Source organism: Entelurus aequoreus, linkage group LG03 (genome assembly GCF_033978785.1).
Source record: "Entelurus aequoreus isolate RoL-2023_Sb linkage group LG03, RoL_Eaeq_v1.1, whole genome shotgun sequence".
Classification (NCBI taxonomy): Eukaryota; Metazoa; Chordata; class Actinopteri; order Syngnathiformes; family Syngnathidae; genus Entelurus; species Entelurus aequoreus.
The window spans coordinates 6,992,149-7,009,058 of record NC_084733.1 but is presented as its reverse complement, the minus strand read 5'-3'; the positions used below and the strand labels follow the sequence as shown (position 1 = coordinate 7,009,058).

Genomic DNA, 16,910 nt, shown 5'->3' with positions numbered 1-16,910 from the left:
GCTGCTCCGCACGCTGTAAGTCTTTGCTGTCGTCCAGCGTTCTGTTTTTGTTTACTTTGCAGCCACTTCAGTTTAAGTTAAAATGCAATGTTTTTAGCAGCGTCTTGATTTTAAAATCTTCATCAAAATATCACAACCACCTCCCAGTATGAAGCCATGCACCAGTGCTTATTGTGATGTTGTTAAGGTTAGTTACTTTATTAGAACCTGCAGGTAAACTTGTTTTGCAGCCAGCAAGATCAGGACATCCATTAAAACATGGAGAGAAAGTCACATCTTAGACTTGCCATACAAACAACTGCCACACAGGTGTCAAACTCAAGAGGTGGCCCGCCACTTCATTTTATTTGGCCCTGGAAATCATATGTTTCAATGAAATACTGTAACTTTTCTGTATTATTTATTTCTATTTTGGGATAAAGAAAAATAAATGTACTCCATGTAATCGCAAATTATGTTAACTTAAATATTGTCTAATTATATATGATTAAACATTCAAACCATTTTTTAAATAGAAATTAATACTAATAATAATGATTTACAAGCAAGTTATCTATCAAATTGTGCAAAGTAAAAGTAGCAATAGATTTTATGGTCAAATTGTGACATTTACTGTGCTTTTTACAGCATTTTTCTCTAAATGAAGAAAACAGTAGTTTTTTTTTTTTTTTTTTTTTTTTTACTGTAATAAACTGTGGTGCCGTTTTTGGTATTTACAGTAATACACCCAAAAATCTACACTTTTTGATTTGTGGTTGGAAAAAAAACTAACAAACTGGCAGCTCAGGAGGCAAAATTTCACTGTAAAATTGCAGTTTAAAAAAAAAAAATTACAGTAAAAAAAAAACAAATGTAAATTTTACACTAAAATTCTGGCAACTGAGCTGTTTTTTTATTATTATTTTTTTTTTAACCACAAAAACAGCAGTATTGTTTTTCCATTTACAGTAATAATTTTGAGGTAACATTATTGCAATTTTTTTTTTTTATATTTTAGTTTTTAAAAAAATCTACTAATAAAATGCATTGAAAAAAATGGTGTAATAAATAGTATTGACTGTTAGAAGGAGAAGCCCTCTGGGGCCAAACATGAATGCCTTGTGGCCCTCAGTGAAAACCACTTTGACACCATGCACAACAAGCATCACAAAAACATTGCCAAGATCACAAAATAGTAAAAGGATACAACATATCAAATCCCAATCAGATAAGATTTGGGACAAGATAATAATAATAATAATAAACAAGAATAATTACAATAATAAATTGCACTAAAATAAATATATGCAAAAATAGGTACTAATGCTTATTTGCAGGATTTTGATTTTAAAATCAACATAAAATATTCCAAACACCTCCCAGTATGAAGCCATGCACCAAAAGTGAAGAAAAATATCTGTGCAAAAAACATAATTTTTCAGCATAGTGCAAGTGTCGCTCATTAGTGCGTGTGTTACTAATGAATTATACTGCGTCTCCCTGTAGGAGTTACACATTTCGACCGAAAGGGGGCGACATTGGGTTTGTAATCGGAACACGTGTTCACCTCGCTGCCTTTTGTCTCGCAATCTGTCTTTATTACCACATGAATATTATTTATCTACGTATTACTACGTGAATATAACGTATTGAGTGTATCACTACGTCAATACTATATATTTATTTATCACTACATGCATAGTATTTATCTATTTATCACTACATGAATATTATGTGTTTATTTATCACTACACGAATATTGGGGCCACTAATACACGACTTTACGCGCGTGTTTGTAGTGAGCGGCTGTGCAAAGTGTTGTAAAAAGGTCCATAATAATAATATAAATACATTTAATAAAGTCAAATACAAAGAAGGCAACAAGAGGAAGTATCCTACACTTCTCTTTTGTAAAGTACATCTGAATCTACATGAACTATATGATTTGCCTGAGAAGCTGGACAGGACAAAAAAAAAAAAAAAAAAAAAAAAAGTCCATAACGAGCAGTATAAATGTATATAAAGTATAAAATGTAAGATTTTAACCAATTTTTTACCGAGTTGTACTTTTTCACCCACTCCCGACGACGCGCGTAAAAAGTTTACCTGCAATTATGCTAATTAGGTCCCGCGTCGCCCCGCTCATTGGCGGCCAATTTCCCCAGTTGCGCTTGGTGACGTCACGTCAGGATGAAATAAGCGGAAAAAAAATAAAAAAATAATCTATCAATTCTCGGGTGGAGTTTTTTTTTTTTCTTCCCCCTTCTTCTTCTTCTTCTTCTTCCCCCTTCTCCAGCCTTCCAAGCCCTCCTCCTCCACCTCCTCCACCTCCTCCTCCATCCCGCAGCATCCAGGCGACTGTTTTGGTCCGGGACGCGGACTGCGAGCCTCCTAGGAAATTGGCGCGCTAATCCTCCAGGACGGACAAAAAAAAAAAAAAAAAAGTGGTTAAATGGCAGCGAGCGGCCGCGCGGCGCTCAGACTGACGCACGCCGGCCAGCAGGCACGGGAGGACCGACTTGTGCGCAATTAGCCCCGCCGGTGTCACGCAGAATTAAGTAAAGAAATCAAGCTGGCTCAGTGCGCGTCTCAGCAGCCCACTTTGACAGGTGCTCCTCACCCCCTTTGGAGGACTGTCAGCAGCAGCAGCAAGAGGATGGCATCAGAGCTGGCAATGAGCAACTCCGACCTGCCCACCAGTCCCCTGGCCATGGAATATGTTAATGACTTCGATCTGATGAAGTTTGAAGTGAAAAAGGAGCCGCTGGAGCCCGAGCGCAGCATCAGCCAGTGCAGCCGCCTGCTCGCCGGGGGATCGCTGTCTTCCACCCCGATGAGCACGCCCTGCAGCTCGGTGCCCCCCTCTCCCAGCTTCTCGGCGCCCAGTCCCGGCTCCGGGTCCGGCTCCGGCTCCAGCGAGCAGAAGGCGCACCTGGAGGATTTCTACTGGATGAGCGGCTACCAACAGCAGCTCAACCCCGAGGCTCTGGGCTTCAGCCCGGAGGACGCCGTAGAGGCGCTGATCAGCAGCGGCCACCCGCTGCAGGGCTTCGACGGCTATGCCAGGGGGCAGCAGTTCGCCGGGGGGGCGGCACCGGCCGGGGAGGAGATGGGATCCGCGGCCGCGGTGGTGTCGGCGGTCATCGCGGCGGCCGCGGCGCAGACTGGCGGCGGCGGCGGCGGCGGCGGCGCGCCCCACCACAACCACCACCACCACCACCACCACCACACCGCCGGCGCGCACCACCCGTCCTCCGGCTCCCAGTCCGCCAGCAACAACACCACCACCCACCACCACCCACACCACCACCACCACCACCCGCACATGCGCCTGGACGACCGCTTCTCGGACGAGCAGCTGGTGAGCATGTCGGTGCGGGAGCTCAACCGGCAGCTGCGCGGCGTCAGCAAGGAGGAGGTCATCCGCCTCAAGCAGAAGCGCAGGACGCTAAAGAACCGCGGCTACGCGCAGTCCTGCCGCTACAAGCGCGTCCAGCAGCGGCACGTCCTGGAGGGCGAGAAGACGCAGCTCATCCAGCAGGTGGACCACCTCAAGCAGGAGATCTCCCGCTTGGCGCGGGAGCGCGACGCCTACAAGGAGAAGTACGAGAAGCTCGTCACCACCGGATTCCGGGAAAACGGCGACAACAACAACAACAACAACAACAACAACCCCTCATCCCCGGAGTTCTTCATGTGAGTCTGGGCCGACCCAAAAAAAAAAAAAAGTTCACTCGAAAGTTCTATTATATTTATATAGCGCTTTTTCTCTAAGCGCTTTTACACCGACGTTCCATTTCAACCAGGTGGGTAAAGTGTCTTTGCCCAAGGACTATAGGATCGAACCTGGAACCCCTCAAGTTGCGTTCGAGGTCATTTTTTTTTGCTTTGCGTATTTGTCTCCACTTTGATTTTGTTTTGGATGAGAAGAGCGCGCACCCCCATGCATGCTGGTCATGTCCCCCTTCCCCCCCCCCCACCCCTACCCCTACCCCGCTTTTCTTTTGGCTTTATGGACGGACTTTGACGGCATCTGGACGACATCACTTGGACCCCTGAAAACACTTTTTTTTTTAGAAAGCCGCCTTCTGGAGGCCGCGGTGACCCAGAAATCCGACAGTAATTTAGTCTTTTTCTATCAGAATTACTCGAAATTGCATCCAATTTGCCAATTCTTATTGTGGCTGTTTTTGTACTTTTAATACACTCTTTGCTCGCTATTTAAAGCCAGTCTGGCTCTTTAAAAGTCGCTCTTTTTTTAAATAAATATACCATTCATGAATTAACATGAATGGGAAATTTTTATTTTTGCCTGATTTTGCTTGATTTTACGCACGGTGCGCACAAACTTGCTTTATGTTGTTTCCTTCTGCTTTAAACAAAACCAAAAAAAAAAGCCAATAATGTCATTTCGACGACTTTTTTTTTTTTTTTTTTTTACGACTTAGTAAAGTGGAAAATATTCGCTGCGTGACGCGCGCTTTACGCACGGAATTAACAGCGCGCATGGCGAATATATTGAAATGCGCCTTTAACTAAGCGTGGCGATTCATTGTGTGCGTCTTTAATAAAATTGTTTTATTTGATAAAAAAAAAAAAAAAAAAAGAAAAAAAAAAAGAGGCGGCCTTGACCTGTTGCGTGGCTTTTTGCAGGAATGACTTGAACCAAAACATTCCCTTTCCAACGCGCGTCGTGACGCGTGGAATCTTCTCGCCATGGGGGGGCCCCGGAGTGCGTGGACCGATCTAGTCAATGATTAGTTTTTTTTAGTCTTTTTTTTTTACTAGACAGGAGTCCACTTGTTGGATTAAAAAAAAAAACAAGGAAAACACCCGCAAAATAAATGAAACATGAAAACATGGAATAAAAAATAATAATCATATTTTAAAATACTGCGTCAAATTTTGGGTTACAAATCATTGTTTTATTTATTTTTTTCCCCCCCATCATCACACAATTTCATACATCATTTTGAGTTAATCCATCGCTTTAAAAATTTAATTTTTGCTTGCTGACTTGAAATAAAAGGACTTTAAAGGCTCCGTGAGGCGTTCAAAGTCACTCGGACCTGCGGCTACGGACCGTCTTTCCTGCGGACTTAACGTGGCTTTTGAAGGAACAAAAGCTGGTGCGCAAGGTCACCAAGCAGTGTGCGTGCGTGTGCGCGTGCATGACGACGAAGATGATGACGATGATGATGATGATGATGATGATGATGATGATGGTGACTTTGTGTTGTGTTTGTGTTCCTTCCCACATGACAAACGAGGTGTCCTGTGCCTGAGAGGTGGGTGGGAAATTTTAGCGACCCCCACTTTTATATCTGATTAAGTCAACAACAAAAAAAAAAAGAAAAAGCCTGCTGTTTAATTACACGGCCGCTTCCTGTCCGCGCCCCGCCAAAAAGAAAGACCCAAAAGTGTATAACTCCATCCTCCATCTGGGCCGTGTATCGACTCCCGTTGATTGGGTTATTAAAGGTAATGTCCTCGTCACAATATTGGACTCGGGGCTCTTTTCGGGTCAACTGCGGGGGGCAATCACTTTGAAAGTTATCAGTATCGACGTCGGAATCATCGCCACTTTAATGCTCTGGAGCGGCGTGCGCGGGGTTTGGCGTCTATTTGCTGGAGTGCACCGCCTTCTATTTCACCTTGTGTGTGCATGAAGTGCATTACCAGCACCCGAAAGGAACTCTTGCGATCCCGCCGAACAATCCGGCCTATACGCCTCCCCGAAGCGCGCGTTCGTTCACATTCCGCTCTCCGCCCGATCACTCGGCACAATAAACATTTACATTTAAAGCGATTTAAATCGGCGGCGTTCATGTTTTTTTTTGCGCTCCATCACGCCGCACCTGCGGGGGCGCGGGAGTGTCTCGCCCCGCGCGCCGCGTCCCTGAGTTATGTGCCATTTATTTCAGACGCTAATAAATTCAACTTGTCCTGTCGGGGGGGCCCGCTAAAAGAAATATGCGCGTGGCGAAGGCGGAGGCGATTGTGATGGCGTGTATCCCACCCACTCGTCACAATAGAGGGGGGTGGGGGGTGGGGGCAGCGTTAGGGACCCTTGCACCGGCGGTAATAATGGACGCTGTCAGAAACTTTCGGCAAACGTCGCTTCTTGTGATAAAACACTGCATTGTCATCGGCGGCGTACTTACCAACCTTTGAGACCTCCGAATTCGGGTTGAGGTGAGCGGGGTCGGGGTTGGGGTGGGCGGGGTTAAGGGGGGAGAAGTATATTTATAGCTAGAATACACTGAAATTCAAGTATTTCTTTTATGTCCGTCCATCCATTTTCTACCGCTTACTCCCTTCGGGGTCGCGGGGGGCGCTGGAGCCTATCTCAGCTACAATCGGGCGGTAGGCGGGGTACACCCTGGACAAGTCGCCCCCTCATCGCAGGGCCAACACAGATAGACAGACAACATTCACACTCACATTCACACACTAGGGCTAATTTAGTGTTGCCAATCAACCTATCCCCAGGTATATATATATATATATATATATATATATATATATATATATATATATATATATATATATATATATATATATATATATATACACTACCGTTCAAAAGTTTGGGGTCACATTGAAATGTCCTTATTTTTGAAGGAAAAGCACTGTACTTTTCAATGAAGATAACTTTAAACTAGTCTTAACTTTAAAGAAATACACTCTATACATTGCTAATGTGGCAAATGACTATTCTAGCTGCAAATGTCTGGTTTTTGGTGCAATATCTACATAGGTGTATAGAGGCCCATTTCCAGCAACTATCACTCCAGTGTTCTAATGGTACAATGTGTTTGCTCATTGGCTCGGAAGGCTAATTGATGATTAGAACACCCTTGTGCAATCGTGTTCACACATCTGAAAACAGTCTAGCTCGTTACAGAAGCTACAAAACTGACCTTCCTTGGAGCAGATTGAGTTTCTGGAGCATCACATTTGTGGGGTCAATTAAACGCTCAAAATGGCCAGAAAAAGAGAACTTTCATCTGAAACTCGACAGTCTATTCTTGTTCTTAGAAATGAAGGCTATTCCACAAAATTGTTTGGGTGACCCCGAACTTTTGAACGATAGTATATATATATATGTATATATATATATATATGTATATATATATATATATATATATATATATATATATATATATATATATATATATATATATATATATATATATATATATATATATATATATATATATATATATATATATATATATATATATATATATATATATATATATATTTAATTTGCGGGAAAGGATTGATTTTAGGGTTGAATTGTCCATCCTCGTTCTATTCTCTGTCACTATCTTTTTTTTTTTTTGGACATTACTACTTGCCGTAGTTTTGAAGCAATGCATGATGGGGGCCAGCATTAGGGACCCCTGCACCGGCGGTAATAATGGACGCTGTCAGAAACTTTAGGCAAATGTCGCTTCTTGTGATAAAACACTGCATTGTCATCGGCGGCGTACTTGCCAACCTTGAGACCTCTGAATTCGGGAGATTGGAGGGGTCGAGGTGGGCAGGGCAGGGCGGGGTTAAGGAGGGAGGAGTATATTTTCACTGAAATTCAAGTATTTATTTTATATACCGTATTTTTCGGACTATAAGTCGCCGTTTTTTTTCATAGTTTGGCCGGTATACATTAGCTTTGCCATTGACATGCTACTTATTAGCGATTTTACATGGCGATTTCAACACCTCTAAATTTGACAACTAGGATGCATGTTGCAATCAAACAGCTGCTGCGTAATAAGTACCGTATTCTTCGGACTATAAGTCGCCGTTTTTTTCATAGTTTGCCATTGACATGCTACTTATTAGCGATTTTACATGGCGATTTCAACACCTCTAAATTTGACAACTAGGATGCATGCTGCAATCAAACAGCTGCTGCGTAATAAGTACCGTATTTTTCGGACTATAAGTCGCCGTTTTTTTTTCATAGTTTGCCACTGACATGCTACTTATTAGCGATTTCACATGGCGATTTCAACACTTCTAAATTTGACAACTAGGATGCATGTTGCAATCAAACCACTGCTGCGTAATAAGTACCGTATTTTTCGGACTATAAGTCGCCGTTTTTTTCATAGTTTGGCCGGTATACATTAGCTTTGCCATTGACATGCTACTTATTAGCGATTTTACATGGCGATTTCAACACCTCTAAATTTGACAACTAGGATGCATGTTGCAATCAAACAGCTGCTGCGTAATAAGTACCAAATTTTTCGGACTATAAGTTGCCGTTTTTTTTCATAGTTTGGCCGGTATACATTAGCTTTGCCATTGACATGCTACTTATTAGCGATTTTACATGGCGATTTCAACACCTCTAAATTTGACAACTAGGATGCATGTTGCAATCAAACAGCTGCTGCGTAATAAGTACCGTATTTTTCGGACTATAAGTTGCCGTTTTTTTTCATAGTTTGGCCGGTATACATTAGCTTTGCCATTGACATGCTACTTATTAGCGATTTTACATGGCGATTTCAACACCTCTAAATTTGAAAACTAGGATGCATGTTGCAATCAAACAGCTGCTGCGTAATAAGTACCGTATTTTTCGGACTATAAGTCGCCGTTTTTTTTCATAGTTTGGCCGGTATTAGCTTTGCCATTGACATGCTACTTATTAGCGATTTCACATGGCGATTTCAACACCTCTAAATTTGACAACTAGGATGCATGTTGCAATCAAACAGCTGCTGCGTAATAAGTACCGTATTTTTTGGACTATAAGTCGCCGTTTTTTTTCATAGTTTGGCCGGTATACATTAGCTTTGCCATTGACATGCTACTTATTAGCGATTTCACATGGCGATTTCTACACCTCTAAATTTGACAACTAGGATGCATGTTGCAATCAAACAGCTGCTGCGTAATAAGTACCGTATTTTTCGGAGTATAAGTCGCCGTTTTTTTCATAGTTTGCCATTGACATGCTACTTATTAGCGATTTTACATGGCGATTTCAACACCTCTAAATTTGACAACTAGGATGCATGTTGCAATCAAACAGCTGCTGCATAATAAGTACCGTATTTTTCGGACTATACGTCGCAGTTTTTTTTTCATAGTTTGGCCGGGGGTGCGACTTATACTCAGGAGCGACTTATGTGTGAAATTATTAACACATTAGCGTAAAATATCAAATAATGTTATTTAGCTCATTCACGTAAGAGACTTGACGTATAAGATTTCATGGGATTTAGCGAGTAGGAGTGACAGATTGTTTGGTAAACGTATAGCATGTTCTATATGTTATAGTTATTTCAATGACTCTTACCATAATATGTTACGTTAACATACCAGGCACATTCTCAGTTGGTTATTTATGCCTCATATAACGTACACTTATTCAGCCTGTTGTTCACTATTCTTTATTTATTTTAAATTGCCTTTCAAATGTCTTTTCTTGGTGTTGGCTTTTATCAAATAAAGTTCCCCAAAAAATGAGATTTATACTCCAGTGCGACCAGGCCTGGCCCTAACCAATCTGGCGCCCTAGGCAAGATCTCCCCCCCCCACATCGGCAGTGAAGTGTATATACTCACAAGAAACCGAATAGCTTTGTCTTTGACCTTTTTTTTTACTTAAAGAAAGCAAATTAACATATTATATGAGAATGTTATGTTATGATTATCTTTAACCGAATCACAGCAGTGCTCAAATTAAAAAACAGCATTCCCTCTCATGTGATATTGCTTAATTAACATTATGATGTGCACTTTAACAACTAGGCTTACAACTATACCTGATATATAAAGGGGTGGAAAAGTGACTATTGCCTGCAGGGCAAACATTAGCTAACCAGAAGGCAATAATGTAAACAAAAAACACCTGCTTAAAAGATCTAATACAAATGTCCCTGAGGAATGTAAGGTGGGAGTACTGTAATTACCGAACGTTACATTATTATTTTCCATAACAATTTAGCCCCCTCCACAATATTAACCCGACGTTAAAACACAACTAGCTATTTATTGATTAGCAATTGCCAAATCATGTAACATTAGCTTAATGCTAAAAAGCCAGGTTAGTATCACATTCTGTAACAGACAAATAATTTCATGTAGGCTAACGTTACCTACCTGCTACCTCTGTCTTTTTCTCGTTTCTCCTCCTCTTCTTCTCTCTTTTTTCTTCCCTGGGCACCTGACAGTTTTGGCCGTTTTGACATCTTGTGTTGATTTTTTGATGTGGTGACTGGTAAGAGTCATGATATGGGTAGGGAGGGGGCGCACCGTGCGGAGGGATGGGGGGGCGTAATGTTGTAACAAATAATATTTCTATTAAATAGGCTTTACTTTGCATTTTAATTAACGTGGGATTATTTTTTGTATTTAGAAATAATAGTACCAACTTTTTTTTTTTTTTTTCTCCAACATTTGTGGCACTGGCGTGGCGCCCCCTGATGGACGGCGCCCTTAGCATTTGCCTATACGGCCTATGCCACGGGCCGGCCCTGAGTGCGACTTATATATGTTTTTTTTCCTTCTTTATTATGCATTTTCGGCCGGTGAGACTTATACTCCAGAGCGACTTATACTCCGAAAAATACGGTATATATATATATATACAATAAATACTTGAATTTCAGTGTTCATTTAATTACACATATACACATAACACTCCTCTCTACTTATTGTTGTATTTGAAAGTGCAATGCTTTGCAGCCAGTAGCATGGCCTTTGAAGGAGCATAGGTATGGGCAGCATCTGTAAAAAAATTAATTTGCGGGAAAGGAGTGAGTTTAGGGTTGAATTGTCCATCTTCGTTCTTTTCTCTATCACAATCTTTTTTTTGGACATTACTACTTGCCGTAGTTTTGAAGCAATGCATAATGGGAATCCGGATGTTGTGTGTCAGTGTGTTAACGTGTCGGCTGGAATAAACACACACTGAGAACTAGCTCCGTGCCTGCCTACTTTATGGGCTATAGATAAACCTATGGATAACGGTGACATATATAATAGTCTCCTTCTTGTTGTGTGTGCAGTTGCGCACTGAGCTCCAAAAGCCGTGGATGTAATAACGTGACTGGGACGGCACGCTGTTTATATCGAGGAAAAGTGAACGTGACGACAGGCCCGGCTGGAAATCGGGAGAAATTCGGGAGAACGGTTGTCCCGGGAGATTTTCGGGAGAGGTACTGAAATTCGGGAGTCTCCCGGAAAATTCGTTAGGGTTGGCAAGTGTGATCGGCGGTCACTCGAACGAGTATGACGATCCTCCCTGGTAGGGGTGTATCCCTTTATGGAGGATTGGCCTGTGCGTGACTTACCGTATTTTTCGGATTATAAGTCACTCCAGAGTATAAGTCGCAGTGGCCGAAGGAACAAAAAACATATATATGTCGCACTAGAGCAGGCCTGGGCAATTATTTTACTCGGGGGGCCAGATTTAGATAAAAAAGTGTGCCTGGGGGCCGGTATATCTATTTTTAGGAACACTAATACAAAACCTCACAATAATGATTGAAAGCTAAAAACGTTATGACAGACCGCCTTAAAAAACGGAATGGAATTTTACATTTTTTTTACTGAATGAGACACCAAGAATGTACATGAAAATAAAGAATGTGGGATTTACAATATTAACTACGAAGGATAAAACACTGAATATTGACAACATGTTTTACAATCAACCGAAACACAACCAAAATGCAACAAACATAGTGAAAAAAAAAAACCCCGCCTACAATCTGAGATATCTCATAGTGACCATAGTAACTAATTAGATGACCATAGTAACTAATTAGATGAACATATTAACTAGTATATGTCAGGTTCAAACACTGATGACATTTATTAAACAAGACAAGAAGCAAAGAATCAAACAGAGACATAATTCAATTTGGACTCAATATTGAGGAGAGTCGTCTTTACACTGTACCCTCGTGCAGTATCTGCCAAAAGATTGCATGCCTCCTTCTTTTATTTTGGACCCTCCCCGACCACCTGGCCACCGCTGTTTCCAAAGGACAAAAGGTCGCAAAAAAGTTCACGGAAAAGGTTGTAAACAATTCACAGGAAAAGGTCAGTTCAAAAAGAGTTCCATAAAATAGTTCAAAAAGATTTTGTAAAATACTTCAAAAGGGGTTCCATAAAATAGTTAAAAAAAAGTTCGTAAAATAGTTCAAAAAGAGGTCCGTAAAATAGTTCAAAAAGAGTTCGTCTGGAAATTGGGCAGATCCTGCCATCTGTCCGCTTTGAAGTCCTTGGGTTACAACAATACCTTTCTGTCGATTACCATACATGAGAGAAAACAGAAAACCCTTCATGTGGCTCTCCCCCTTACACAGTGGAGTTTTACGAGCCGTCTTCTTGGTAGGTTTCAAAGACAGCTTTTATTGTGATAATTTAGATAGAACAATTCTGACAGTATATGATGCAGATTCCAAGCATTGAAAGACTTAGTTTTGTTGAAGACTTACGGTCATTAGAAAACATGACTGCACATCGTAATGGCAGCTACACTTTCCATCATAAACATCTAAAACATATATTTGGGAATGTCGCATTTTTTTGGGGGACATTTATTTGATAAAATCCAACACCAAGAATAGACAATTTAGGCAATTTAAAATAAAGAATAGTGAACAACAGGCTGAATAAGTGTACGTTATAGTCGTGCTCATAAGTTTACTTCATACTTGCCAACCTTGAGACCTCCGATATCGGGAGGTGGGGGGGGAAAGGGGGGCGGCGTGGGAGGGGGGGGGGCGTGTTTGGGGCGGGGGCGTGGCTAAGGGCGTGGTTAAGAGGAGAGTATATTTACAGCTAGAATACACCAAATCAAGTATTTCATATATATATATAATATATATATATTTATATATATGTATGAAATACTTGACTTTCAGTGAATTCTATATATATATATATATATATATATATATATATATATATATATATATATATATATATATATATATATATATATATATATATATATATATATATATATATATATATATATATATATATATATATATATTTTTTTTAATTTTATAAAACATATAAATAAAATATTTGAATTTCAGTGTTCTGCAGGCTATCCAGTAGATGGCAGTATTGTCCTGTTTAAGAGTGTCACAACATTGCTGTTTACTGCGGACGAACTGCTTTACGGTAGACTAAACGTGGCTGCTGTTGTTGTGTGTTGTTACCGCGCTGGGAGGACGTTAATGAAACTGCCCGACAATAAACCCACATAAGAAACCAAGAACTCTCTCTCCCTTGTTGTGCACTCTACTCTCTAAAAGCCGTAGATGTTATGAAGTCATTGGGCAGGCAAGCTGTTTATATTGTGGGAAAGCGGACGTGAGAACGGCTGTCCCCACTCAGGTCCCCATTGAGCTGGAGGGGGCGTGGCCTCCAGCTCCGACTGAATACCGGGAGTTTGTCGGGAGAAAATCTCTGCCGGGAGGTTGACGGGAGAGGCGCTGAATACCGGGATTCTCCCGCTAAAAACGGGAGGGTTGGCAAGTATGGTTTACATACCCTGGGAGAATTTAAGATTTCTTGGCCATTCTTCAGAGAACATGAATGACAACACAAAAAGCTTTCTTCCACTCATGCTTAATGGTTGTGTGAAGCTATTTATTGGCAAACAACTATGTTTACTCTTTTTAAATCAAAATGACAAAAGAAAGTACCCAAATGACCCTGATCAAAAGTTGACATACCCCAGTGACTTTGATCTGATAACATGCACAAAAGTTGACACAAACCGGTTTAAATGGCCAACCAAGGTTCCAATCCTCACCTGTGACCTGTTTGTTTGTAATTAATGGGTGCGTATAAAAGGTCAGTGAGTTTCTGGGCTTCTGACAGACCATTGCATCTTTAATCCAGTGCTTGCACGGATGTTTCTGGATTCTGAGTCATGGGGAAGGCGAAATAATTGTCAAAGGATCTGCGAGAAAAGGTAATTGAACCGCATACAACAGGAAAGGGGTATAAAAAGATATCCAAGGAATTGAGAATGCCAATCAGCAGTGTTCAAACGCTGATGAAGTAGTGGAAAATGAGGGATTCGGGTAGACCAGCTAAGATTTCAGCCACAACAGCCAGGAAAATTGTTCGAGATGCAAAGACAAATCCACAAATAACTTCAGCTGGAATACAGGACTCTCTCTCTCTAGGTCGTCCTCAGGCGAGCCTTCCATCGTTGCTTCCAGTCATCCCGATTCTCCATACATTTGGCCAGTTCCTTGGTACTCTGAGCTCCTGCATCCTTCTTGAGTACATCCACGTATGTTAGTGTGGGACTTCCTCTTGACCGATGCCCATGTGTTGGTTCCCACAGCGCCAATTTGCTGGCTGGCAGCTCCAAGACGACTGGGGAAACCTTTTCTTCCGCCTTCTTCCGCCTTCGCAGCCGTTGTGGTAGTTCTTAAATCTACCGTCTTCCGCCTGCTCCGTCGTTGAGGTCTTCACCGTATCCCTGGCTAGGGGGCAGTCAGGTTCTAGGCCTTTGCCAAAGGGCCACCTGGGGTAATAGTAGTAAAGGGGTTAACCTCCTAGTGCCCCAAGACCCCATCGAGGAGCCTCCACTGCCGGGGTGTATATTGTAGCATCCCAGAAGAGTTAGTGCTGCAAAGGGTTCTGGGTATTTGTTCTGTCGTGTTTATGTTTATGTTGGAATTGAGAATGCCAATCAGCAGTGTTCAAACGCTGATTAAGAAGTGGAAAATGAGGGATTCGGGTAGACCAGCAAAGATTTCAGCCACAACAGCCAGGAAAATTGTTCGAGATGCAAAGACAAATCCACAAATAACTTCAGCTGAAATACAGGACTCTCTCTCTCTAGGTCGTCCTCAGACGAGCCTTCCATCGTTGCTTCCAGTCATCCCGATTCTCCATACATTTGGCCAGTTCCTTGGTACTCTGAGCTCCTGCATCCTTCTTGAGTACATCCACGTATGTTAGTGTGGCACGTCCTCTTGACCGATGCCCATGTGTTGGTTCCCACAGCGGCAATTTGCTGGCTGGCAGCTCAAAGACGACTGTGGAAACCTTTTCTGTAGCCTTCTTCCGCCTTCGCAGCCGTTGTGGTAGTTCTTAAATCTACCGTCTTCCGCCTGCTCCGCCGTTGAGGTCTTCACCGTATCCCTGGCTAGGGGGCAGTCAGGTTCTAGGCCTTTGCCAAAGGGCCACCTGGGGTAACAGTAGTAAAGGGGTTAACCTCCTAGTGCCCCAAGACCCCATAGAGGAGCCTCCACTGCCGGGGTGTATATTGTTGCGTCCCAGAAGAGTTAGTGCTGCAAAGGGTTCTGGGTATTTGTTCTGTCGTGTTTATGTTTATGTTGGAATTGAGAATGCCAATCAGCAGTGTTCAAACGCTGATTAAGAAGTGGAAAATGAGGGATTCGGGTAGACCAGCAAAGATTTCAGCCACAACAGCCAGGAAAATTGTTCGAGATGCAAAGACAAATCCACAAATAACTTCAGCTGAAATAGAGGACTCTCTGAAAAATGGTGGTGTGGCTGTTTCAAGATGCACAATAAGGAGGCACTTGAAGGAAAAATGGGCTGCATGGTTTTTTTGTGTTATCATTCACATTCTCTGAAGAATGGCCAAGAAATCATAAAGTCTCCCAGGGTATGTAAACTTCTGAGCACGACTGTATATGACGCATGAATAACCAACTGAGAACATGCCCGATATGTTAACGTAACATATTATGGTAAAATAACTATAACATATAGAACATGCTATACGTTTACCAAACAATCTCTCACTCCTAATCACTAAATCCCATGAAATCGTCTTCCTCGGTTGGCAACTCTGCCAACTCCAAAGGTAAGACAATGCGCCGCTTCCTCTTCTATCGGTACGTCGCGTACGTCAGAGTCATCGTCAAATGCGGTTCCAACTATTCCAGCCTTTCCGAATCCGGACAGGACGGTTTCGGTCGTTATGTGATATTTTAACGGTAATGTGTTAATAATTTCACACATAAGTCGCTCCAGAGTATAAATCGCATTATTATTATCTTATTTATAATCTGAAAAATAGGGTAGTTTTACGTGGGGAGACTGGTGCACAGACAGTCACCACACGATCCTTGACAGAATCGGGTCCAGTGGCATGGAGTCCAAGACGACTGGGGGGCCCTTTTCTGCTGCAGCCTTCTTCCGCCATCGCAGCCGTTGTGGTAGTTCTTAAATCTACCATCTTCCGCCTGCTCCGCCGTTGAGGTCTTCACCGTATCCCTGGCTAGGGGGCAGTCAGGTTCTAGGCCTTTGCCAAAGGGCCACCTGGGGTAACAGGAGTAAAGGGGTTAACCTCCAACTGCCCCAAGACCCCATAGAGGAGCCTCCACTGCCGGATGCACTTTAACGGTAGCGTGGGGTGTATATTGTAGCGTCCCGGAAGAGTTAGTGTTGCAAGGGGCTCTGGGTATTTGTTCCGTCGTGTTTATGTTGTGTTACGGTGCGGACGTTATCCCGAAATGTGTTTGTCATTCTTGTTTTGGTGTGGGTTCACAGTGTGGCGCATATTTGTAACAGTGTTAAAGTTGTTTATACGGCTACCCTCAGTGTGACCTGTATGGCTGTTGATCAAGTTTGCCTTGCATTCACTTGTGTGTGTGTGAAAAGCCGTAGATATTATGTGATTGAGCCGGCACGCAAAGGCAGACAATATTGTTGTCCGGGTGGAAATCGGGAGAATGGTTGCCCTGGGAGATTTTCGGGAGGGGCATTGAAATTCGGGACTCTCCCGGGTAAATCGGGAGGGTTGGCAAGTATGACAGGGAGACGCAACTGCTCTGTACTTCTCCCTACGTCCGTGTACCACTCCGTACAACGGCGTTTTAAAAAGTCATACGTTTTACTTTTTGAAAGCGATACCGATAATTTCCGATATTTGAAGCATTTATCGAC

General features: G+C 42.3%; 1 protein-coding gene across 1 annotated transcript in view; it reads left to right on the top strand.

The window, feature by feature from the left end:
- Positions 1-2,552: 2,552 nt before the first annotated feature.
- Positions 2,553-16,910, top strand: part of LOC133646042 (transcription factor Maf-like) — a 137,071-nt gene continuing 122,713 nt past the window's right edge. Inside the window, exon 1 of the mRNA XM_062041008.1 lies at positions 2,553-3,675. Coding sequence (XP_061896992.1) covers positions 2,636-3,675 — 1,040 coding nt within the window. The 5' untranslated portion in view covers positions 2,553-2,635. The remainder of the gene's footprint in view (positions 3,676-16,910) is intronic.